Source organism: Aquila chrysaetos, chromosome 11, assembly GCF_900496995.4.
Source record: "Aquila chrysaetos chrysaetos chromosome 11, bAquChr1.4, whole genome shotgun sequence".
Taxonomy (NCBI): domain Eukaryota; kingdom Metazoa; phylum Chordata; class Aves; order Accipitriformes; family Accipitridae; genus Aquila; species Aquila chrysaetos.
The window spans coordinates 23,209,351-23,235,908 of NC_044014.1; the positions used below are offsets into that span (position 1 = coordinate 23,209,351).

Sequence of the window (26,558 nt, forward strand, 5' to 3'; positions counted from 1 at the left end):
TCCCACTTAGATCCAGCAGACCTTATTTCCTTGGGCTCCTATGGTGTACTTTGTCCCAGAACCCAGACTCCTGCCAAGAGTCTGTGAAGCCCCAGTGGAAGGGTCTGTTCACCTCCTACAAAGGGAGGGACTCGTGCAACCTGGCAGGATACTTAGTAGCCTGCTAGCCACAGCTGTGCCCCCACATTTGTCAGAGAACAGCCTTCCCCATCCCTCAGGGTCTGATGAGAGAGTCTTTTCTGCGTTACATGTGTCCCACTGCCCTAACCAGTCCAGAGTAGGTAACACCATCCTTCCATTTGGGTGATTCTGTAAGAAGCAGCTCTTGCCATAGCATAGTTCTCTTGCGTTCAGCTTGGTGTTTTGCCTCAGCTTAATCCCACCCTGGAGCTCCTCTCTGTATTCCTCGTGCCTTTCTGATGTACTTCTGGCCTTTCTCCACTCTCCAGTCCCTCTTGAGAGTGGCAGCTTGCTCTGCAGCCCTGTGCGTACCAGAGGCTATGCTGGAAAGGCAGTACTGTAGGGAAGCCTCCTGAGGCTGTGTACTGCTCTGGGGCCTTGCTTCCTTGCTTTCTGTATGACTGTTCTGGATGCTGCTGAGTGACTGCTGGAGGTACCCTACTCCCTGGGGAGGGGACATTCTGTAGCCTGTCATCTTGCTAGTGTGAGACAGGCATAATACTCTACGTCTCAGGTGTCTCTGCTCAAGTCCTGAGCTGTCCCTCAGCTCGAGCACAGTGCAGCAGTGTATCTCTACACCTTCTTACACTGCCCTGAGACTGCTTCTAGCTCTTATATAGTTTTTGCTTCTAATTTTAAAGATAAACTACCTGACAACAGCTTTGCCTTAGTTTTGAGAAGCATCTGTAGCACTCATGAGATTCCTGGGTCTTGAAAGATGCATGTGGTCATGTTACATTGCATCATGAGAGCAAAGTTGGCACACCGAGTAGCTGGTGTGCAGATCAGAACACCCAGCAGCTCTGCCAGAATGACCTTTACCTAGTGAGGTGACATTTCTCATATGCAGAAATATTGATGTGCTTGACCAAGTTTGCTACCTGTTTAATTAGAGCAATTAATTCATCAAGCACAAGGAGAGAAAAGGATGACACAGCAAGTTAGCCCTATAGTTGGAAGTGGGTCCCAGATTCCTGGAAGTGTCTACAGGTATAAGATTGACTGTTGGAAAGATTGACTATTCTCCTATCCAGATGAAGTCCATTAGAGATTTTCCTGAAAGCCAGGCCTTCACTGTTTGCTCTTCTCGGATTTCTTTTTCAGGAACCCAAAGAGCTATCTTTAAGCAAGCAATGAGGCATTGGGAGAAGCACACTTGTGTGACGTTTGTGGAGAGAACTGATGAAGAGAGTTTCATTGTGTTCACATACAGAACGTGTGGGTAAGTGACACACACATTCCCTGCAGCTATCTGTGTTGCAGACATCCCTTGCATTGACAAATGGTTTTGTATGTCTAGCTCTGGTCAGAATAGACCATGGCTACGTGGGGGAATCTGTCACAGAAATGCATCTCGTCACTTCTAGTAAGGATTGCCAGGATAATTTAGTATTTGCTCAGAAGAAGGTGCTAAGTCTTTCTGGATTCTTTTTCCTGGGATAACACTTAAGTGTGTGTGTGTGTATATATATCTATATATGTGCATTTTTATAGATATGCACTTACGTGTTTCCTTTATACATACACACACACATACATGTAAGTACATATACTGGATGCAACTTTGGGCTGTCCTGGACGCTGCCAGATGCCATCTTCTGTTCCTATGTCTCAGACTTCTTCAATTCACTGATGTGCTGCATGGGTTTGTGGGTTTTCTTTTCCAGATGTTGTTCATACGTGGGTCGCCGAGGAGGGGGCCCTCAGGCTATATCCATTGGAAAAAACTGTGACAAGTTTGGTATTGTAGCTCATGAGCTGGGTCACGTGGTGGGTTTCTGGCATGAGCACACACGGCCTGACAGGGATCAGCATGTCACAATCATCAGAGAAAACATACAGCAAGGTAAAAATAGCACTCCAGGTTATTCCACCTGGCTTTTGGGTGGGTGGAAACCTTTCTTGCTGGATTTATGGAAGACCCTAGTGGTCTGTGAGCTGGGAGGGAGAAGAAGAAATATTGCTAGTCCTTGCCTAGAATAAGAGTCAAAATAGTTGGGTGAATAGAGATTTTTGGATGTCCAGCTGAAATTGTTGGAACATGGGAGTATATCCCTTTCATTCTAGGCTCGCAGAGGTTGAAGACTTCTTTTTTTCTTTTTTAAGTGATTTGGTTTTTTTCCCTTTTTTGTTTGGCATCACAGGTCAGGAGTACAACTTTTTAAAGATGGAAGCTGGGGAAGTGAACTCACTGGGAGAGACCTATGACTTCGACAGCATCATGCACTATGCTAGGAATACATTCTCCAGGTGATAATCCAAGGTTATATGTCCTTAGGACTATTTTCAGTAGTTGTGATTGGCTCTGTGGGATACATGGAGCCTAGAAGGAGACCTGTGATCTGTTGCCAAGGTATGTGGCAGTTGCAGTGAGCTCTGCTGCACTGGAAAGCTTGAAAAATATTTGAAAAAGCAAGGTGGGTCAAGAGAAGTATGGCAGACTCCTGTTTTCCCCTCCCCACTATATTCACCCAGTGCTGATAATCTCAGAGACCTTCCAAAGCCACGTTAACATGTTTTCCAACCTTCTCAGGCAGCACGTATATATGTGTGTGCGTATCTGCCCACATGCAAGGAGGGTAATGCTAAAACCAGCTTTGAATCTGTTGGTCGTCCAGCTCATGCTTTGGAGTCACAATATTGCCTTCAGAGTCCCTAGCAACTTTGCTGAGGGAGAATTTAAACTCTAGACTGTGATCTTAAATTACCTGGGTATTTCTTTAACCATTTATGCATGTGCTTTACATCATGGCCTCTGCAGCTCTGTGATTCTGTGTGACTGCGTTCTTCATGACGACGTTTTCAGTCCTGTTCCTGTCCCAACTAACTGGCCCATTTCTGTGTAGGCTATTTGTCCTTGACTCCAAACTCATCCCTCCAGATGGAGCCCATTTTCTGATCAGACAGCTCTACTGGATAGAGAGGTGAAATGAACATAGTTAGTTATGTCCTGGATTTGGAATGAGAGTTACTGGATGACCGGCTTCATTTTGCTGCATTATTTGAAGTTTTTTCCATAGATCCCACTATTGCTCCTTCCCAAGAGCTTTCCTTCACTACATACCATGAGTAAAGGGGATGGAAGGCAGAGCGCAAATATTCATACTCTTGAGAACGTTTGTTGCAAAAATTAAAGGTGTCTTTTGGCTTTTTAAATTTTCTTACTACCCAGTTGTGTGGAAATGCCAAGCCTATTGTTTTGTGCTTTTGTTTCTGAAGCTTCATGTCAACCAGGGGAAAATTATCAAACTTGCTGAAATGCTGCTTGTTCTGGCAGGAGGAGATGGTGGCTGGGCCAGGGTGCTTTGCAGCCTTCAGAGATTTCTTTGGATCAGATACCCAAAGCAAACAATTTTTCTTCCCTTGAGGCATCTGCTGGACCCTTCCAGCATTTGCTAGACTCTAAATGGTTAGAATTGTCTTGCACAAAAGCAGGATTAAGTTATTACCGCCATTTATATTGTGGATGCCTTTGAGTCTGTGTCTCTTGAAAACCAGGGTCCTTCAGAACACTGCTGGGCCAAAAAGGGATAAAAATGGCAAGAGTCCTTCTAAATTTAAATTGGTGCTTAATAGGATTTTTAAGTCTGTTTTCTTTAAGCCCTTTGTCTCTGTGACCCACCCTCACCCCAGTAGCAGTCTTTGTGCCGTAATTGAACTGAGCACTAAGTGCCTCTGTGGGCTGATTGTGCTCTCACCGTAAATAGGCAGTGCTGGGAACAGGCTTTTACTTTACCAAGACCTGTCTTGACATCTGCTCCCCTAAGGGAATGATGCTTGCTTTGACCAATCAGTAGAGATTTGTGAGTGTATGCATGTCTCCTTCCCACCTTATTGAGTTTTGTGAGTGCTGGCCAATTGCAACCCAAACTGACAAAAGCATAGAGCCCATGAAGATATTAAGTTCCAGCAAGTTTCATTAAGATCAGTGGCTAGGAATGGGAGAGAGGCCCTGCATGACCGTGCGAGGGAAGGGCTGTAGTGGGTGTGTTAATACATTAGCAGACACCAGAAAGTCCACATAAGAAAAAGATGGTATGAGCACCCCACCAGCAGAGCTGGCGTGTGTATGTGAGGAGGAGGTGAAGGACACAGAGCCATGTCTGTGACTTATTGTCTTGAAGCAACTCTTACATGGCACTTAGCACAACCTTGTTGTTTATAACTCCTGTGAATGCCGATGATAGCAAATCATATGGTGTTTGCCATGGTCAAATGCTGCTACAAATCTTGGGCCCTTTTTATTCTAAACTTTGTACCTAGGACAGAAAGGGACAGTTTTTCTGAGACACAATGAGTCCTAGCAGTGGAAATTATTTCCAGTGGTGCTTTTGAAAATTGCTGTAGGAGTCACTCCCCATTTTCAGTTCACAGTGAAACATACTTCTCATTTGCATCTGTGGCTAGTAGGAATAGGAGTATGGCACAAGAGACCGTAATGACAGCAGTAACGGGTTTTTACTATGGGAATTTCTGTTCTTGTCTATGTCAGAATGTTGCCTGTTTTGCAGAGTGTGGCTGCAGGCTCTGATTTCCTGGTGCATTCCTTACAGACATGGCAGCAAATAAAATTGAATATTGCCGTCTCATTAAACAATTTCTTTTACAGCTGTCAAGACCCATAAATGGCAGCTTAGAGATAAGAAAGTTTAAACCTCCACAGAGCCCTAAGCAAATAGCGGGTTACCTTAATTCACTAAGCCTCTTGCTACCTGACATGGCAGCACAGCCTGGAGTTACAAAACATGACCTCTGCAAAGCTTGTGTTCGAATCAGGGTGCAGGTAGCACTACCTGCATGTCAAGGGGCATATTCTTGATGTGTTTGCAACACACCATCCTAATCCTGCACAAGACGTATACACATCCTCCACAGCTTTTACTGTGTGAAGTAGAGTTATGTTGTCTCTCTTCTGCACATGGAGATATAAATACAGAGTTGGGACAAAATGTAGCTGCCTGCAGCTGAGTGCTTAACCTGCCATGAGTATCTGCTTCCTTGAGTGGTGTTTAAGCACCTGTATCTATTGCCCTCAGATGGGACAGTGAATGTTCAGCATTTCTCAAGATCGGTTGATAATTTCATAATGTTTCCATGATGAGCTACACGTTCAGGGTACTGTGCAGATGCTAATGACTCTTGAGAGTATCTCTTCTCAAACTCTCTTGTTCTTAGCTGGTAGAAATGGTAGGTTGTTGTGCTTGACTTACTGCTGCATTGGGCAGCTAATGCATGTTCTGCCCATACCTGGACAGCAGGAGAATGGGGCATGCAGGATTCCTGGGTTCTTTCCCTACCTCTGGGAGGAGAGGTTAGGCGTCTTATTCAAGAATAGTTCTGGTGTTAGGGTTCCTGAGCTGCTCTGTTTAACCATGTCTGCTTGGTGTTTATTAATTTGTGAGCCAAAGTATTGGTGCTTTTAGAGACACTCACCAAACGTGCAACTTAACATCATAAGTGTTGTTAAGCAGATGGAGTTTGGGTGGACAGCATGGGACTGCTGGGACCTGTGTGGTTTAGGCCAGAAAGACTCTCCTCTGTTCTCAGTTTCTTTGTTTGTAAAATGAGAGGAACTATACTTACTGCCTCCTAATTTGCAGTCACGTTTAGCAATGTATGTGAAGGGAGTAAAAAGTTCAGTTGGTGGAAAAAGCAAAACCAGAAATCTTACTGCCCCAACCTAGGGTACAGCCTTCTGGAAGACAAATGTGTTTGGCAGGTAATAAGGGTAATTTGAAGCAGTGGGTTGTTTGCATTGTGTAAGCAGTACCCTAGGTGTATGCTGTGTGCAGAAGGCTGGGGGCTGTGAGTATGTAGTCATGAGGGCTGGCATGGGAAAAAGAATCAAAAGTTTGCATGTGCAAGTGGTGGTTTGTCTATTAAACGTTGTCATTCTTCCCTGGTTGAGCCTGGAGATCTGCATAAAACATTTCACTGGCCACAGAAGTATGTCCCTGCCAAATGCCGAGTTCTTCTGTGAACTCCTGAAGAAGCTTGAAAACCTACTGTGAGCAAACCAACCTGTTTGTCTGTTTGTGGTATTTCTGGAATTGGAGGATTTATTTTCGGTACATAAACTTAAATAAATTCAGCCAGAGGCATGCAGCTCGCATGTAGAATGCCAGCCTGAATTTGCTAATCAAAATTTGATGGGCTCACCTCAGAGCTTGTAAGTACTGATTTTGGTGCTGATCAGGAATTTTCCTACCACTGAAAAAAACCCCAACATACCCCATGCAAGAGTTGATTCCAGTTTTTAAAACAGATTAAATTCCTTCCCCTCTATTTCTTTCTTCAGTTTGAATATTTACAAAATAATTTTCCCCCACAAAATATGTTTAATAGAATGATACTTTCTGTTCAAGAATACTGACTGCGGCTCTGGACAGCTGTGATCCAAATACTCTGCTTGCAGTATTTATTTAAAATTAAACCAATGCAAAAAAAAAAAACCCTCTCAAACTCCTTCCCAAGGCTCTTATGCAGCTGAGCAGCCCAATGAACAGAATTACTTGTGTACTTAGAGCTTAACCCATACTTGAAGACTCTTGTATCAGGACTAGGCAGCACTAAAATTATTGCTTCTGCCCTGATTTCCCATTGGATTCTACAGACAGTTGTATCCTGTCCTTCAGAAAGAGAAGCCTGCCTCGCTGAGCTGATGCTGAAGTTTTAAGCTCACTGTTATCCTTGGCACCTCCAAGCCCGTTAAGCATTCAGGGGTGCAGTGAAATGGTTCCTGCGACTGGACAGCCTGGCCACGAGAGCTTGGACTTTACCAACCTGGAGTTCAGGTTTCTGATTCCTCCCTCCCTCTTTAGCCCTGCAGTCTTAATGCTGCCTTGGGGTCTCTCTTGCATGCAAGCTCTTGCTTGGATGCACGGACTTTGCATTTCGATGGAAGTGAGGCCTGAGCTTAAATCCTTTACTGGACTGAGATCAGAAGCGCAGTAGAGAGCTCCTGAGTATGAAGTACCACATGGAAGAAGTAGTAGTGAGGAAAAAGAGGCAGAGACAAGTGCAGTTATTAGCTTGGAAACTCATGCAGAAGCAAGGTAGAGCACTTGATCTTCTTCTCTTGTCTGTGGTAACCGCAGTCACTGCCAGCCCAGCCCCGTCTGCTACTGAACAAACTCCCCTTCCCTCTGCAAATTTGGCTTAAGTGTCCACTCTGTACTCCTGCTGAGCCAGATATGCCATGAACCTTCTGCAAGAATATTTCATTGCCTTTTCTGATTTATGGCAAGGAATGTGTCTATACTCAAAGAAAGGCAGCAGCAATCTTGATATATCAAATGAGGAATTTACTGGCTTGGCAGACTTGCCTGTACATTTGGAAGCTATCTGCTATAGCGAGAAGGCCACCTCAAGACATGCAGTTATCACAATCTGCATTACTCTTGCTTGTTAGCATGGGATATATGGTCAAGGGGATGGTGTGGGAGGCCTGCCAGGATGACTTTCTGTGCATCATGTCGCTTTCCCTACTTCACTGCTCTTTGTCTCTCTGTTCTTCCCTTTAGAGGGGTTTTCCTCGACACCATCCTTCCCCGTCGTGATGATAACGGGGTCCGGCCAACTATTGGTCAGCGTATTCGCCTGAGTCAGGGGGACATCGCTCAGGCGAGGAAGTTGTACAAATGCCCAGGTAAATATGGCTTCTGGAGATGGCTCCAGCTTTATTGTAGACACATGGTTTATCTGGAAGGCATTGGAGTTCAAGAGCACCTTAACTATCCCTTTGATGAAAGAGAATTAGCAAAGTTAGACCATCAAATGCTTCAGACTGGAGCTGTGGGAGAATTGAACTTGCCTAACATGCATCTCCTGTTAGTATTTTGCTGGTATTCCAGTTTGGTTTAGGGCTTCAGGTTGGTCCAGTGTAGGCTCTGTTCATAGAAAATGAAATCGATGTACAAGACCATGGACAGAGTGGGGACTAGGAGCTAGCAAAGTGGCAGATGGTTAGCTGGTAGACTGGAGTCACTACACACCAACCATCAAACTTCTCTTGAGTTATTTCTATAGTTGTTGTCCCAGAGATGAGCCTTAAGGAAACCATAAGTATATCTCTGTGATTATGGCATGTGGCACTGAGGCTTGGAAGACAACATGGAAGAAAGCTCAAAGATGCTGATTTGTGAAACAACCAGGTGCTGGAAGCTGGTGCTTTGGGCTGTTCAGGGGAGGGCTGTATCTCTCTGCTGCCAAAGGGTTGATAGACTGGGAACAGCTTTGACAGAGAACCCATCTCCATGTATGTGACATACTAAAGACTGATAGTCTGGGTCCTGCTTTGTGTGGGGTCTGAAAAGATTGGCAAAAAGAGCATTGGGGTCACAGATATGACTGGGAGACTAAAGTTACCCATCAGAACAAAAGGATCCTTTTAAAGTGGAGATGTTAGACAGTGACAGTTTATGCAACAGTTTTAGCTGAATATGTTAACAGAGAAAACCAGATTTCAGAGACGCAATCTGCTGGACTTAAGGACAGGTTGAATGTGAGGATGTAAAAAGAGGCTTCAAGCAAAGGTGACACCCAGTCTGGTGCCTGTAGCATGGACTGCAGCAACTGAGAAGGGAGATAGCATGGGAGGTGTGATACTTGGAGGTAGAAAATTTAACAAGCTCTGTTAGATTTCTGCAGGTAATGAAACATCCATGAGAAGATATTGGAGAATGAGAGCTGCCCTGATTTTGCAGAATGACTCTGTAACATTGATAGTAATGCAGGGAGGAAAAAAAGGGCTTTTGCAAGCATGGCCCAGGAGTTTATCTAAATGGGTTGGTCTGGCCAGCATATTGGTCCAGTAGAGAGTGGCTTTGATCATAAACCTAATATAATCATAAATGGTTAATTGTCTTGGAATAAGCATATCACAAGAGAGAGGGGAGAAGGTGAGGAGGAGGGATAAGTTCTATCAGTATACAGAGTCACATCTTAAGCGACTGTTTGGCTAGCACTGCTCTGTGAACCATTCATGAGGCCATGGAAAATGGTCGATAGCTGGTGTGCAAATCCACTTCTTCTCTGTATCCAGCTACAGGTCAGAGAGTATGGGTTCGTAAGGGTCTAGAATAAATTCTGAGGACTTCAGGGTCTGTGATGTCTGGGGATCCCTGCGTAGCTTATAGTGAGTGGTATAACTTTCTTAGGTGTGCTTGTTCTAATTAACTTTCTTTTTTCTTTTTACCACTTGTAATTTTCTCTAATTTGCTTTTGGTTGAACAAGATGTAGTTCTTGGAAAATCATCTCATGGATTAGTTTAGGGATTGGTTTGTTTCAATACTAAAAAAAAAAAAAATTAGGGATGTCTTGCACCATGTTTTTTGATTGAGTCAGACTTAATCCAAGCAGGCTTTTCATTCCCATAGCTGGAAGCATCGACTACAGATTCAGATTTCTCAAGGCAAGCTGAAAAGCCCCTTTGGCCTGAGGTTAAAGTCAAACTAAAAGTTACAAAGCAACTTTCTTTAAAATGAGGACCCTTCTGAATCTCAAGTTTTCTACTTGCAAAGTAGAAGTTTTCTACTTTTAAAGTTTTTTTCCTCAAAGCTTTAGCAGAGGTTATTGCAGTTCAGAACATACTTGGCAGCAGAACGATTAGAGCTTTAAGCCTACTAAACAAATTTTCTTCAAATATCTATTGTTTTGGTTTGGTTTTCTTTTTTTCTATGCATGAAAATTTATACACAGGTTGCATTTGAAGAGAAGGGGTGCAGTATATTTAGTGACATTAACTCTTCAGCTGCCGTTTGAATCTGTGGCTTGAAAAGTTCTCTTTCTCTGCAAAATGCAAAGCACAGGAGTTCAAAACCAAAGGACTTAAGGTGTATGTTCAAGCAGGGTCTGAATGAGACTTTAGGTTGAGGACAACTTTGTTCAGTAGTCAAGCTGAGGATTTTTAGGTAAAATGCAATAACATAATCCAGAAGTTGAATGGCAGATGGTTTCCCTTTTAGAAAGAGAGTCTCCACCTGAGAATGCCTGAGAAAATCCCCCCCCCCCCCCCCCCAAAAGAGCTAGTGTGGTGAAGGATGAGTTACAAGCATGCACTGGTACGAGCCAGAACAACTGCTGTGTCTATTGTAAGAAACAGGGCTCTCCAGCTCATTAGGCCGGAGCTCTTGTGGCTGCTACAGTTAGGGCTGGCTTAGCTTTTCCATTCTAAAACCCTGCTGTTTTAAATTGCTCTTAATTCCCCAAAGCTTATACCTGCTGGGTTAAAGTTAGTGCCAAGCCAGGTGAAACTAAATGAAATTTGCTGAAGGAATTTCTGGAAGGCAAGATGCATTCTGCTACATAGTAGTAAATGCTAGATTTGTTATGGCTGCATGGTTGAGGATTTGATGAGTATAGTCACTACAAAAGACTTTAAAACAGCGTGTCCTGCTGTCTTGTGCTGTGCTAAAGGAAACAGGCCTGTGTGGGTGTGCTAACTGTGCAGGAATGGTTATATAAACTATAAATTGAGAATGCTACTGCATTCTATCATCCCATCCAATTCTTTGTGCATTTTCAAAAAAAGATGTAGTGTACCAGTAACCAGCTGATGAGCAGTAAGTGCCTGTCACTCAACTACTTCATTTACAAATGACTTCTGAAGCATTCACCTTTTCTTCTTTGCTTTTCGCCTCTGTTCCTTTCTAGCTGCTTACATGTGCAACAGCCTCTTCACCATGGGCAAAAACCAACTCAGCTCAGTTTCTTGGATCCCAGAAGTACCAAACACTAGTCTTATTGGACCTGTTGGCTTCTTTGCTACTAAGTGGAGTACAGTTGTATTGCTTTTTGGTGTGCACTGCAAGAGATTGTGCTCTACACACAAATATGTGTTGCTCGTTATTATTATGCTTCCCCCTGCACGTGCGAGCAATCGCTCTCCTCTGCGCTGAGAGGCCAGCCTCTCCCCAGGTGTCTGGAGAGTTTCCTCTGCAGTTTGGATGGTTAGCTAGGTCTCCTTTCATGATATTTTAGCAGAGTAGTGTTTGGTAATAGATATGTTAGTACCTGTTCCATAATTACATAGTCTTGCCAGGAGCTGTGTAATTACACTTAGGAGAGTTAAGTCTGGGCTGTCGGAAACCTTCACTGTGGTTCAGCTGAGGGTGGTAATTCTCTTTGTCCTGTGTCGTTATGGTCATGTAGTATGTGTTCCCAGTGATTTAGAGCTCTCCTTATCATTCTGTATTTGTTTAAACAGATTTTTGAGCAGAGAAACAGAACATTTATTTATCTTGGTGAGTTATGGGTTGGAATCCCCTCTTTGTTGGGACACCTTGTCAGATGTTGGCATTCCTAGAGCCATCCTAAGGTGGTGGCCACTCCAGACCATGCACTGATCAGTGGTGATGCCAGAGGATCAGCTGAAGAATGGCTTGCTGTCCTCAGAATAAGTATGGCTGGGACTCAGCTTGTTTGAGAGGTTTTTCTGCTAGGGCAGCATGCATTTCCTGGTTGAGGTTCTAGGAGCATCCTGGGAGCTGGAATTATCCTAACAGATTCTGACACAGATAACCAGGCAAGGCATCTTTGCAAGAAGTAGAAAGGAAGAAAGTGTATTTATTCTGCAAATAGAAGTCCAGATTTCTTCTCCAGTTCATGCAGGTCATCACCTTTTACAAGCATCTCTGTCTGCCCACCTGAAGAATACAGACAGCATGACCTGCCAAACATTTTGGGAGACGTGGGAGGATATTAGCTATTTCTGCAGAATTGAAACTAAAACTTGCTGTGCAATGCTCCTTTGTAGTTGCATAATGGTAGGGGGAGTTCTCAGGGCTCAAAACTGCTTGAGAAGGAAGGAGCAATGTAGAGGTTTTGACCTTTCATTTATTTTCTTCATTCCTCTGGGTCAGATGTGTGCATTTACCTGCCTGTTTTGCTCAGTGGTGCTTTTTTTCTAGTAGTTTAAAATACCTTTGGCTTTTCTGACAGGAACCACTTTGCCAGATCCCATGCTGACCTGTGCACTGAAATATGTCCCACTTATTCCTAGGAGTGACTCCACCTTCCAGAGCACCCCTATGAGCTGTTTGGTTGGGCAAACCCCTTTTTGTGTCCCTGCCTATTGTTCATCTAGTCTGATCTGTCAAGCTGTGGATCAAACTACTTCAGGGAAATTAAGAAATTCTGGCCTAGGTGACTCCCTCTTCCCCTTTTGAAGTTATTAAACTTTTTGAATGGGACCAGTCTCTTTTCACCTCCAACTTCCGACCCGCCCATCTAAATGTAATCATGGCTGAAAAATTAGCGAGTGTGTGATAGCATCAGGCAGAGGAACATCCCTTGGCATTTCCATGAGAAAGGGAGCCAGATGTTCGGCCTTGTCGGATCTTTCAAAGCACTGCTACTTAACGAGGGATTTTTGGGAGCTGCCTTACCATCACTGAGGAAACCAAGTAGCAGGTCAAGGGCAGCTTTCTAACATCTGCGGGTTATGAAACTGGAAAACAACTGGAAAGCAGGCAAACCAAGGTCCCTGCTCCTTGCGATAGGTATTTGCATGTGTCTAGTGAGCACTCTGAAGAAAATGGGAGCTTTGATAATTGTGATCCTCCCACCTAGCCAGTAGCTACTCTGCAGATGTAGATGGTCAATCCTTCTTCCAGCTCAGTCGTCCTGACTCAGAGAGCAGGAACTACAGTAGTCACGGCTTTCCCAGATGTTGGAAGCTGCGGTTCCTTAAAGGAGCATATGCGCGTGCATATTACTTGCTTCTCAAAAGTCGCTCTGGGATCTACATTTCATCAACTGCAGCAGGCCGCGAAAACGGGAAGGTGGAGAGCAGAGTGAGCTGCAATGCTCACGTTTTATCCTGCTCAGTGTGACAGCCGGGAAGGTGCTGGACAGCCAAAGCATGAGGGCAGTGGGGCTTGCCCTGCTTTTGTTAGGATGTTTTAACCCAGAAAAAAGCCACTTAACAATGGTAACTAAGGAAAACTTCATTGAGCAGCTTGTAATGAAGGGAAAACAGATTGGCTGGCAGCAGTCTTGGTGTTGTGAGGTAGGGTGGGGTTAATATTTTGCATTTGATTAGTGGATAAGATATTCCTCAGTAGGGTTGAAATGTGCAAGCGCTGGTGTGTGGGAGGAAGATGAAGGAAGAAGGGTGCCTCTTTAAAAGGTGTTTCCCCTGTGTCCTTGCACTGATCATCTTCTATCCTGGGAATTGTGACAAATTTCACATCACCCCTTTGGCAGGGTCTCAGGTGGTCAATGACCTTTGGCCAGTACCATGAACGAACATCCTTAGAGTACCAGCCACCAACCTGCACACAGCAGCCATGTGCAAACATTTTGGTAAACCCTGATGTCTTTCAGAGAGTCACTCCTTGTTGCTGGTTTTTTTTCCCTGTTTCCCGCAGCTTGTGGAGAGACCTTGCAGGACTCAACAGGGAATTTCTCAGCCCCTGGCTTTCCAAATGGCTACCCCTCCTATTCCCACTGTGTCTGGAGGATCTCGGTGACCCCAGGGGAGAAGGTAGGTGCCACACCAGCACAAGGTGTGCTCTGCACTTCCCTTGCCTGTGTTTTGCCAGTGATGGCAGTGTTAGCTGCTGCCAAAAGATCTCTGCATGCCTGGAGTGCAGGGGTGGAGCCTGAAAAGGCTCCTGAGCACCATGGCTGTCCTCCCAGAGATGGGGTCGGGAATACGTGGTCCTGAGGAGAGAAGAGGTAATGCTGGAGCAGAGCCCCCTCACAGGTCCGGGCTGCATGTTGATCACTGATCCTTCCTCCCAGTTCGAGGCTTGAACCCTGCATGGACGTTTCCCGCTACCCGCTAGCTCCGGCCGAGCTCACCTTTCAAAGCCAGGTGCCAGTCACATGAGTTAGATAAAATGTGCCAGCAAGCTGGGGTCCCAAAGGGAGCTGAGGAGCCGTGAGTGACATCAGTGGCCTGCCCCTGTCACGCAGCCATAATGTCCCTGTCAGGAGACTCCCACTCCCCGCCTTGAAACGCCGAGCCCCGCTGCGCATCAATCACCCATCCTGTCCACGTTCTTCCCAGCTCCTTTTGTTTTATTGATCTTCCTGTGGAAATGAAGTCTTTCCTTAATCCACTAACACCAGCCGTTCAGGCCTTTCATGCTGTACCAGGCTGCAAGAATGTGCAGCCTGGCTTGGGAGCTCCTCGACAGGGTGGCTTTGCTGAGGACCACCCTCGAGACACACTTAAGACTCGTACTCGAACAAAGAAGAACAGAGCTTGGTCGTTTTGCAGCAGCCATCTTGCTCTGGGACTCGGTTCTGTCACCTGCAAGGCCAGTCCCATGCAGGGCTGAGCTCCTGCCATTAGCTGCAAGGAGAGCTTTGCTGGGGGCAGAGGTGCCAAGAACCTTCCAGGTTTTGAAACTATGCCACTGGGAGTTTTGCAGCGTAAATCTTACTGTAAATTCTCCCTTTGTCTCTTAGCCTCTTCAGAAAAGTTGTATCGGATAGGACCCAGCGTCTAAATGCTGAACCACGAATGTTAAAAAAAAATAAAATGTCAAGTTCGGATTAAATGCTTCAACTTATCTGTTTGATCAAATGCAGCAGTCGGTACAAAGTAGCATCATAGCACTGAGGCGTTAGCTTAGAACAGATATTGGGCTTGTAGTATTAATCTGCATAGAAACAGATGAACCTCCTTTTGCTGTCCAAAGTCAGAAAACTGCAAAAGTGCAAGCAAAGTAAGTGACATCGTTACAGACAGTACTTTGCATATCCAGCCAGGGCTTTGCAGGAGAATATCTAATTTAATCTAATGACATTTCTGTGGCAGACTACAGATGTAAATTAATACATGGGTCAAATCTTGCAAGGACAAAAATGCCACAACTACACCCCATCTGTGACTTCCATAGGCCCAGAGCAAGGCCTGTAATCTATGTTACAGAGGAAGGAGACCAAAGGGATAAAATTTTAATGCTAAGCTCTGCTCAGTAAAGCCACTGAACACAATTGCATCACAGTAATGGTGTGAGTGTAATTGTCAGAATACGGAAACTTGTCAGCAAAATTATCTCTTTCTTACAAGCATCATTTATATAAGGGTATAGACCCCAAACATCTGTGTTTTGGGGCAATGTGTTTCTCTGTTGTTCACAGTAATCAAAACCAAAGATTCAATTTTTAATTTTAAAAAAGCCAAATTGGGCTTTTTTAAAGTAGCGTTTTAGCAACTGAGGAGCAGTGACTGTGAATTACACAATTGATACTAAAGTGCTGTCTCCTGTCATGTATTTTTTTCATTTCATTAAAATACCTTGAGAAGTCTCTCTTTTTTTTTTAGGAAAGCTGATTAAAAAATCCAACCAACTGTCCTTTCCTGCATAGTCCCTTGGTCAGCACTGTAGCAGAGGTGAAGCACATAATCTGTAGGGTATTCTCTTTAAAGTAGCTCCCTTCCCAAAGAGAAGTGTGTACTCTTTCCCTTCAGATTATGTTAAACTTCACGTCAATGGACCTATTTAAAAGTCGCCTTTGCTGGTATGATTATGTGGAGGTGCGTGATGGCTACTGGAGGAAGGCTCCATTACTGGGTGAGTAGCTCTTTCATTTTAGTTGCGTTTCATGTGTTCTTGATGCTTAGCAGGGTGGGGAGGGAAAACAAACAGAAACAAACCTTCCTTTACCTGGAAGGAGCCTATGTCCAGCCAGTGCACTGGCCACCCATTAATGTCTCCATCCAGAGATGTTGATGTGCTGTATTCGCACCAAATGATCCATGCTCCAAGCCCTTTGGTAGCAAAGGCTTTATTCCTTCCTTTTCCAGCTTGAGAAGTGAGGCAGAGAGGCAAGTGAGCCAGGGGCATGGCCAGGACTAAAAACGTGGTCTCTGGAGTTTTATTATTGCTTTTTCCTAAGACGGGGGTGGAACTGTCAGGCAGTCAGAATGAAGCAGCCATACAGCTCCAGGCCCAAGCTCCTGCCATTATTTCTCAAGTATTTGTGTTTAAGCCTCTGTACTTCTAGGAGAGAACTTGCTACAACATACCTAGGATGTCAGACTGTGCAAGGGCTCTACTCTGCTCCTGCTCCCAAAGATCTCAAGGAAGTGCAGCTCCTCTGTGTCCTCCCTGTTCCTCTGCCTCCTGCTATTGTAACTGCAAGTTTTCTGTCACCCTGAGTGGGCAGTCAGGAGTCCCACCTGCTTTGCTACTGGCTCTGATCCGGACTCCATCCCCTAACCTCGGTGTCCAACCTGTAAAATGCTGCACTGCAAACAGCCCCTTCACCCTGAAAGGAAAGAAGCAATCAGGTTGTTTAGCATCACCAGCTGTGTTAGAGGTGCTGTGCCCCGTGCTGCAGCACAGGACTGGGCTAGTCAGCGTGGGGTCAGTGGGCTTAGGGAGGTCTGGGTGCTCTCCTTGGCCCCACTGGACATCCCAGCCCTGGTACCAGGTGAGGTGCTGAGGCTGAAGCTGTGCTGCTCTCCAGAGGTTTCTGTGGGCCTGCCTTTCAGCACAGAGTTGGCAGCTGCTTTTACTGCTTCCTGCTTGTTTTGGGCTTGGCAGCATTTATTGGTGTTTTCTGCTGCACATGCATCAGGTAACATTGCTCCAGCAACTGCAACTTAGCTCCTTGTTATTTATTTTTTCTGCAGAATAATTTAAAGGTATTTCAGAAGCCAAGCACCTCCCCATTCCCCTTCGCGCAGGTGGACTTCCGAGTGTTTCCATCTGGAAGGAGACGCTGCATGAGTGGCCATGGCTCCCGCAAGGGGCTGAGCCCATGAAATTAGCTCGGAAGAGGCAGACAGACGGCAATTCAGCGGGGGGCGGGGAGGGGGATTAGTGTGAATTGTGAAAGCACGGGCTTCTTGCAGAGAGAAAAAAATACATGTGCGCTGCATATTTTCCCAGGGAAGTATGTGAAAACCCAGCCTTTAAATAGTGTATAACTTTTTATGAATGGGCCCTTTATCACACACTGAGGACATTGCTCATTCTTGTTCCTCATCTGTGTTTCCTCTCCTTGACACCCTTGTTAAACTCCAAGTCTAAATCCAGGAGGCAGTTGCTCAGTGACCCTAGAGGAAGGAGTTTTACAGCGCTGATGCTGTTTGTTAGCATCCCCTGCGGGAGTGGAGGTGGGAGATGCTATTGGTACACTGCAGGGCTGTCACACTGCCCCAACAGCGCTGGGCAGCTCGGGGGCACAGGGGCTCAGAATAGAGTAGCCAAGTAAGACTAGGGTCCCAGATAATATTTGGATGGGTGACTCCACAAGAGAAAAAAGTTGGTGGTGAAACTGCTGTTGAAGAGAAATGAAGTTTGCAACTCACCTTCTGATTTGCGCTGACTGGCCTGTCACAGAGGCATAGCTCTTGCACCCTTGAAGGTCATAGCCTTCCCGAGGCTGCCAAGTGGTGAAGGTGGGGCAGGTAGAGCCAAAAGTGGCAGTAGCTGAGTGTGGGCAGTTGACCTAGCAGGGGGCCCCTAGGCTTTTAATGCACAGGATTCATGTCAACTACTCTGCCCCCCATACATAGGGAAAGCAACAGCCTTCTCTGCCTGCCAGCCAACAAGCCTTGAACTTATCTGTCTCCTTATTCAGTGTAGGGAACCACCAGTGCAGCCTGCTAATGGGAACTAAGGTGCTGTCTTGCAGGTAAGGCATTAACCAGGTTTTTACACAGTGAGGTTGTTCAAAGAAGCCTTTGCCTGGTGTTGCAAGGCCAGGATCCCTATCGTCACTGTCCTGACTGAATTCAACCTGAGGAAGTGCTCTCTGCCTCTTGTCAGATTCTCACTGGGGATTCAGTTGGACAGGGTGCCAAGGCCACATTGAATTCAGTATATAGCCCTGCTGGTATTAGCTGAAGTGAAAAACTGTGTTTGCACTGAGTGCTCTCAGTGCATACTTGGTGTTTGCTTTGTTTCCGTGAGGAGCTTCTGGCTGGAACTGGTAGAGGAGCACCAAATTAGGGTTGCTGAAGTTGTTTGGGCTGCAGATGCCATCTGCAGCTGTTCTGTTTCAGGATTCATCCTTGCTAGCATGATTTGGGTATTTACCAGTGCTGGTGCATGCTAGAGAGCTCAGAGCTGGGTGAACCATGGAGCAAAAAGGCTCTTAGTCTCTTTCTCCTGAAAGAGATTGAATGACTGCAGAGGCTTCACTGGGAAGAGGTGAGAACAGGGGACAAGATAAGGGGTGTTTTCTCACCAGCATGGCCACATCCCACCCTTGGTTTAACTTGGACAATTTGCTCTTGGGTGCAAAATGCTGAAGGAGTTTACAAGGCCTAGCAGGTGGAAAGGATGTTCCCTAATGTCACATCTCTAGAAGGACAGGGGATGGTTCCCCACCCTTGCAGCTCATTTGCCCAATTATGTGATCAGAACAAGAGCCCTTTTGAATTTACCAGGGCAATAAAGGCTGCACCTGTGACTACTGGATTCTGCTCTCAGCTGAAGAAAACCTTTATTAATTTAATAATTGAAGAGAATATTAATTAAGGGGGGGGGGAATAGAAACTCATTCAAAAGCACAAGTGGTGGGAGTGAAAGGCTGTTTTACACAAGCACAGCTCCTTTAACCAGAGAGTCTTTGCTTCCTGGACCCATAGGTGCCTGCTACGCTGTGCTGCTGGTCAGCCAGGAGATCTTGATCGTCTCTTTCCTGCCTTCTAGGTAGATTTTGTGGTGACAAGATCCCTGAACCAGTAATCTCCACGGACAGCAGGCTGTGGATCGAGTTCCGGAGCAGCAGTAACATCCTGGGCAAAGGCTTCTTTGTGGTCTATGAAGGTACAGCCCTTAGCTAGAAGCAGTCTGTTGCGTTCATTGCACGGAGCAGCCAGAACAGGATGCAGGGATTTACAGGGTCAGCAGGAGTTCTGCTTCACCGTGTGGTTAGATACAGCCCCTGCTCTTGTTTTTATGGGAATTGGCAGATTTTGCAGGCCATTTCAACAGACAAGGCATGGATCTTCCAACTAGATCATCACATTTTGAGGGGAACGACAGGATGGCAGCACAGAGCAATAGCTTCCATTCATAAGCTAGGTTCTGTTTGCCCTAACCAGTCCCTGCAAGCAGCAGTGCTGAGTGTAGCAGGAGTTCCTTCCAGTAATTTAACAGGGAAAGTTCTGTTTCAGATCATATATTTTATATCACTTAATGCAGCTTATTTTGGGTTTTTTTGTGTGTTTTTTTTTTTTTTTTTCTCAAATGCAAAGATTGTTCTTTGGTTTCTCCCTTGTATGTTTTACTTGCAGAAGATTAGAAATTGGCATGTCAGGTCTTCTGCAGGTCAGGTACTTTGGAAACTTGCATGGCACTGGGATGCTGAAACCACTTCAGAGGAGTAGCCAAACTACCAAAGTCACTAACAAATCAGTAACGTCCCTTCACCATATATGTTTACTTTTTACAATAATGATTCTAAAATGTATTAAAAGCCTTCATTCTTCTCTGGGCAACAGGCGTTTTCTTAGAAGTACCAGTGCTGTCAACAGTATTGAAGTTGACTGTATTGGTACTGACGTTGCATCATCTTCTTTCTGCAGCCACAGGAACAAGCATGACACTGGAAGCCTGGTGCCCAAGTGTCCAATATACTCATGAATAATGATATTAACAGGGAAGTGAAGAAAACACAGGACTGTTAGGGATGTGCAAATAAAGCATATGAGGATTTCATAACAGTGTGGGGCTAACAAATCTGTTTCACAGGAGAAATACCTGGTTTCTGCAGGAATTGTTGGCCCAGAGACAGAGGTAGCTTGCCTGAGTGGGGGTTTTTTTGGGTTTTTTTTTTTTTTACATCTCTCCTGAGCAGCAGCTGTTTCCTGGACCATGTGTGTCATAACACCCCTTTTATGGTATTTTGTTGGAGTTAGAAGTGATCAAACTAGTGTGTCTCTAACAGACTGTTTTATTTTGGTTTATTGCTTTCGTGGGCTAGTCAGCTTAATTCTTACAGTGGGTTATTCCACAGTGGTATCTACTCAAACTTTAAAAGAAAAAGAAGAAAAAGCAAGGTGAGGAATGTCTTTGGGTAGTAACTTCTCAAGAAAAATTTTTTTTACATTGGCTACATGCCAAAGTTGCTTTGCAAAACTTTCTTTTCCCTTGATAATTTTCCATATTTCCTGTTGATTGATAAATGACCCCTAAAGGTTCAGTAAAAATGAGCAATAGTTACTTCACTTGACTTTTGAGGAGAGCAAATGGAAGTGGAATGTGCATCTAGTGGTCAAACTTTGCATCCCTTCTATTGTTCATATTTTCCTGCCTCTTCAAGACTCTGGCTTTTTATGTAACCCTTTCCTTCAAGAAACTTCCCATTGGAAAGGTAGGAAAACTATGGCTAAACCTGCGAGCAAGCACGGAGTATGACTGGTGGAAGCCAGCTTGTACCACAGAAACAGTGATGGCCCATTGCATAGTTCTTTTCTTAGCTCCTCTTGTCAGAGCAGCAGGTAGTGAGATTATCTGCATCTCTCTCCATAATTTATTTGCTGAAATGGGAGAGTTTCCAAAAGTCTTCCTTAATCCCTATTTCCCTCCAATGCAAGCTCTGGTAATGGCTTGTTTCTTTCTTCCGTTGTCCGGTAGCTTGCTCAGCTGTTTTGTGATTTCTGTGTCTAGGCAGTAAGGGTAATTTTTATTTCCAGGAGGGATTGCCCTTAAATGTTTAATTTTCCATCAATTTCTGTCCAAAACCTCACTGCATCACTGTTCGTTCCTCTTTTTCTTTTGAACTCTTCTCCCTCACATACTAAAAAGCCAAAGTGGGTTTTAGCACTGCTTCTCTGTCCTCTGCTTTTGTGAGAGTGCATGTAAATGCTCATGCATCTGAACTTTGCTGGGAGCTCTGTGGGTGAGGACTGATTTTTGGATTTGGATTCCTCCAGGTCTTGGCCCTAAAGTTTTCAGTAGATGGGAGGAAAGAGGCAGAAGCATGTAGCCACATGATGGGAGAATTACTTGATACTAAATGACAGTTAATGTAGTGAAAGTGTCCTCATAGTTCAATCATATTGTTCCTTTTCTTTCATGAGATTTGAGATGGGAAGATGCTGGTGGTTTTGCCCTACAGCACTGCTGGCAGCCCCAAATCTGTCATTGTTTTTGCCTTCTCAGGCTCTATCAGCAGATGTTCTTTCCATTTTGCAGTAAGGATCTTCCAGTATACTTGGTGCTCAGCTGAATTTCAGTATGAACTATTGCAGTGGATAGAGAATATACTGTTTGCTGGCTGACAGTTTTATGGCTGTTAATAAAAATTGTCAGTTCTCTGCTCTTGTAGTGCTCTCTCTGCTAGGTGGGGGAGACAGTTCTCTAAAGGGTCCCTCAGAGGTTCTCTCTAGCACCACTTGTAGCTCTGGATATATGAACTCAAACTACAATCTAAATAGTGCTCTGCAGCTGCGTTTTGAGTGCAGCTATTTGGTGGTGCCTTAGCACTGATTCTCTAAGAAAGAAGTTAGCACTGCACTAGTGAAACAGTGCTTTTAAATAAGTTGCAGTTAGACGTTAGCAGCTTACAAGGCAAAACCAAGACAATGTTACCCAGTGCAAGCAATTTCCAGGACACTATAGGGAGACCCACATAGGAATTGTTAATGCAATGTGTTGTGGGGAGACCCCAAGGGTGAAGATGGTTGATGTCTGGCAGGTGTCATTGCAGTGCCATCTCTCTTGTAATTACTGTCAGTGCTTTTTGCTTGACTTTAAACACAGCCAAAACGTTCGTATACCTTCTGTAGACATGTGTGTCGTGCATCATGGGGTAACACCGGTTTTAGGCTGTGATGTTACTTCCATTTGTTACGTGGTCTTGCAGACAATTATGCTGAACTGCTATTGCCTTTGATGTGTCTGCTAGTTTTGTGTTAAACTAGATTTTCATTTAATTTTCTGTTCTTCATCTTTAAACTTACTCATTCTTACATTTAGCACAAAACTTAATTTTTCATGCACAGCAGTCAGCCTAATGCTTTCCTGGTGAACAGCTCAACTCATGCTTGTTAATATTGCCATCGTGTGGCTGGATTAGATTTGCAACTGTTTTTTATTTGGGGTTTTTTTTTGCCAACTTTTCTTGGTCCTTAGTGCTGGTAGCAGGTTTTAAGCAGTTGTGAAGGTGACCAGGAGTGTGAAACACACAAATCCTTAAAAATTCTCTGTCCCAGTCAGTTTACCTTCTAAGGAGATTGGCACAGCAAGACAGGAGACACTGTCACTAAGACAAAATGTTAGATTTGTAAAAACTTACATGACTTGTGTGTTTGCCTTTGCGTAACAAGCAGTATTGATACAGATTTGAACAAGGAAGAAGGCTATGTATGGAGCAGGCTTTACCTAAGGAAAAACCTGCAATCTCATGGGTTTGCCGTTTGTTTTTTATGAAGCTATTTGTGGTGGAGAAATTCACAAAGATGCTGGCCAGATCCAATCTCCCAACTACCCAGATGACTACAGACCTTCCAAAGAGTGTATCTGGAAGATCACAGTTTCTGAAGGCTTTCACATAGGTATCACATTCCAAGCCTTTGAGGTGAGAAATGTCATTGTATATTATATTATGGATATCATTTTGCATCTGTAGATCCTTTAAAATTAAGAAGAAAGTGATATAAATATTTTTTTTTTCAAAAAATTCTTTTGAATACTTCAGAACATAATTTCTTCTCACCAGAAGTTTGCTCAGAGATTTTGAAGCCAAGTTTTAAATATGATGAGTTTTCAAAAACTGTTAGTCTAGACAGAAGGAATTAGAAGGGGCACAAAATTGTTGATGATGTTAAGTAGGGACTCATGAGTCCTCAAATTTTCACTCTGGTCAAATGAAATTGAATGGTCACAATCCAGGCAAAAAACTTTCGTTGATGTCACTGGGGCTTAGCTGATTGCAGGATGTTTGTGACTCTCCAGAGAAACATCATGTTCCCAGATGATAGACAGGCTTTGAAGAGCTCAGAAAAGGTTTTCTCCTACTGGTTATAGGATGTCTTACACTAGTAGCTAGGTGCCCAATGATCTGTTTCTGACTACTGATGTATAAGTCACACACAGGCATGGACAGGACCTGGGTTGGTGCATAAATCCCATCTATCCCACAGGCTCCTGTGGCTTATGTACACTTAACTGTGCTTGTCCTAGAAAGGGCTGACACCACTACCTCCTAGCTGTGACCCCACAGCTATTCCTTGAAACTTTTTTTTTGTAGTTGTTCTGCTCTGTTCCTTACAGCTTCTCATGGAAAAGCAGCTTGTAGGTAGTCAGGGACCGGGTTTCACGAGAGGATAGCCATGAAATAGCAGTAGAACTGAGATGTGGCTGGGCTTGAATGCAGTTACAATTGCAGGAGAGTTCAATGGCAGCCATGAGGCAAGTACCTCGTTGTGACCAGTTGTTTGGGATGCTCCTTTGGAAGCTGATGTCTGGCCAAAGTCTAACTGGGTAGCTAGCCTGACTCAGAGCACTCGTAGTAGTGCGCTACAGGCAGACCCTTTTCCTATTACAGGTTGAATGGCACGACACATGTTCTTATGACTACCTGGAGATCCGAGATGGCCTCACTGAATACAGCCCACTGATTGGTCACTTCTGTGGCTACGAGAAGCCAGAAGATATCAAATCCAGTTCAAATAAAGTATGGATGAAGTTTGCATCTGATGCAACCATCAATAAAGCAGGCTTTGCAGCAAATTTCTTTAAAGGTATGTGATCTACTATCTCTCAAGGTCCAAGCTGGGGACCATTCATCCCTTAACCTACTGCCATCCCAAAGTGATCTGTTACCATTGTATCTACTTGTAGTTAAGAGCTGTTAGACTTGTCTGTACAACCGCCAATATGAAGTTTATATACAAATTGCTTTGAGAGTGTAGAGGGGTTTGATGCTGAGGCACAAACACCATCTCCCAGATTAAGACAGAAAGAAAGCCTACTGCGTCAGTACCAGCACAGGCACTAATGCCTTGTGTCGCACAGCTCAACGGAATGTGACCTCCATTTATCCATGCCAGGGGACATTGATATTTTCAAAGGAGGTACTAGTACAGCACAAAGAGTATTAAAAACAACTCTCTGCTTAAGTTCTATTCCAAAAGAAACTTCTGGAAAGATGGTAAACTTGAATGCAAGTAAAGTCCGAGGGAAAATTTCTGAATGCTTTAGGAGACAAAAGTGTTCCTAAACTGAGATCCTCTTCGGGAAGATGCGAATAAGACTAAGGTTTTTCTTCAGAGCTGGACCCAAGACACGGTCCTTTACCATCATGCTGGTGACTTGATAGAAGGAAGAACCAAATATCTAACCACTTGGGAAAACACCTGCAGAGCTGCTGCGAGGTAGTCATGTTTCTCTTAGGTTCAGTGACAGTTGTACAAAAAAAATAGCTGCAATGCCAATATTTGGATTGCACAATTCCTTTATTTATTTTGACTTTGACATTTGTCTTGCGTTAAGGGTGTCACGGTCTGTTTGGACCTCTCAAGTTTACAGGACAATGTATTCTGTGAATTAAACTTTATTTCATGAGCTCATTAAGAAACAACATCAAACAAACATGGCAGGGCTCAATCCCCTTTGCTCAGACTAATCTATCACTTGAATTAACTTATTCACCATTGAAGTCATAAGGTTTCATAACTTATAACCCATAATTCTTAATCCGTGCACTTATGTGCAAAAAAAAGGAATTAGTTAAATAAAGTTTAATTCACAGAGTATGTTGTCCTGTGAATTTGAGAGATCTTAACAGACCGTGACAAAGGGTGATTGCAAGATCACTGGCAAATACTGTGATGTTTAATTCCAGTCCCTGAACAACTCTCAGAGTGCCTAGACTTCCTTGTTTAAATTTCTCAGGTTCTGTAAAGACACAGAGAATGCTTCTTCCTAAAGACATTTTGGCTTCTTTCAGGAGCTGATAGTGCAGACTGACTGGTCTTCCAGCGATTAGCACTACATGGAGACTTCTTGGCTTGCATCAAGTCATTCTCTAGAATCTGAGGTTCTCCTGCAGGTTTGTAGGGGAAGAAAGTTACACACCTGAACCTGGGATGCTTTCCTTGTGATACAGATAGTCAGAAATAATTTTTTTTTCTTTTCTTTTCTTTTTTTTTTTTTTTTTAAATGCATAAACATGCACTGCTAGTACGATTGCAGACACAGGTATTGTCTGTGGAGTTTTTGCTGGCAGACTAGATCTTGTAGTGTCTCCTCAGACTTCACATGTTTGAACCAGAAATGGTCTAGCTTGTGGATGGTGAGGGTGTTGCTAAGTCCATGCCAGTGAGTCCAGCCAAGGAGCAAAGTTTATTTGCTTGGACCAAGCACCACAGTAGCCATAGCTACACAACTTCTAGCCAGCTTGCATTGTGGGCAGAGCTGATGTCAGTTTGCAAAAGCTGGGTAGACATACCTGCAGGCTACATGTGGAGTTTCAAGCTGGGGTCTGAAGTCTGCAGCCTTTACCTCCATATCCAGAGGGATTTTGACTACCAGCCACTCCATGAATGAATTAGATGGCTCTGCAGGCACTCTTCAAACTGCCACCCATAGCTGATCGAGCAATGGGTCACCTTTGCCTGAATGAATTATGAAGGGAATAGAGCTTCAATTACATCTTTTCTTACAACACTGAAAGAAAATAACTCAGCTTAAAAAAAACAACAAGCAGAGTTAAGGATGGAATTGAATGTTATACTTTGTGAGAAGTTGCAGTGGTAACTTCTAGCTTTTCAGAAAAATAAACCTGCAAACAGCTCAGAGAGAGTAAGACAGCTCAGAGAGGGTAAACTATTGGCCACATCCAAGAGACAATGTCAGGAAGATGTGAAGAGCAATTACCTCACGTCCATCCCATCATGTGTATCTCAAGGGAAAGCTCTAGGATTATTCTTTATTACTTATCTTCATTTTGGTAACAAACCATTTGTATCACTGAAGCCTATTTTGTATATGGTTGAAGTGTTAGTAGTGATGTGCTTGTCTTACACTCACATTGTTGTGCCTTTCTTCTTCATGGCAAACACTAGAGGAAGGACAATACTTTGCAAAATATACCTGCCCATAGCCAGGACATGTCCTTCCCATGGTAAAAACGGATCACGGGGGCTTTCGATGATTGTAGGAGTCGCAGCCTCTCTTTTCTCTCAAGCAAGTGATTTAACAACCAGCGGCAAAGAAATACTCTACTCTCTTCATAGTGAATCCACAAACAGAAACCAGAAAATAAAATCTGTTTGGACTGGAACTGTTACAGCGTTGGGGGGGTCCTGACTGTGGGAAGGCTTTGCAGGAAGACAGTGTTATCAATAGAAGAGAATAGAATATTTCAGTTGGAAGGGACCTACGATGATCATCTAGTCAAGACTGTTCCTCTTTGATCTACGTAGCAGTAACTGTTACTGGAACATTATATTGGG

General features: G+C 44.2%; 1 protein-coding gene across 6 annotated transcripts in view; it reads left to right on the forward strand.

Annotated features, from left to right (window-relative positions):
• Window positions 1-26,558, forward strand: part of TLL2 (tolloid like 2) — a 100,745-nt gene that overhangs the window by 61,165 nt on the left and 13,022 nt on the right. For 4 of the 6 annotated variants that reach the window (XM_030031282.1, XM_030031283.2, XM_030031284.1 and 1 more), the window contains 10 exons: window positions 1,285-1,402; window positions 1,848-2,026; window positions 2,325-2,430; window positions 6,089-6,187; window positions 7,704-7,828; window positions 13,552-13,667; window positions 15,609-15,711; window positions 18,805-18,921; window positions 22,533-22,678; window positions 23,648-23,843. In XM_030031282.1, coding sequence (XP_029887142.1) covers window positions 1,285-1,402; window positions 1,848-2,026; window positions 2,325-2,430; window positions 6,089-6,187; window positions 7,704-7,828; window positions 13,552-13,667; window positions 15,609-15,711; window positions 18,805-18,921; window positions 22,533-22,678; window positions 23,648-23,843 — 1,305 coding nt within the window. The remainder of the gene's footprint in view (window positions 1-1,284; window positions 1,403-1,847; window positions 2,027-2,324; window positions 2,431-6,088; window positions 6,188-7,703; window positions 7,829-13,551; window positions 13,668-15,608; window positions 15,712-18,804; window positions 18,922-22,532; window positions 22,679-23,647; window positions 23,844-26,558) is intronic. The other 2 variants (XM_030031285.2, XM_030031286.2) reach the window with 1 other exon arrangement.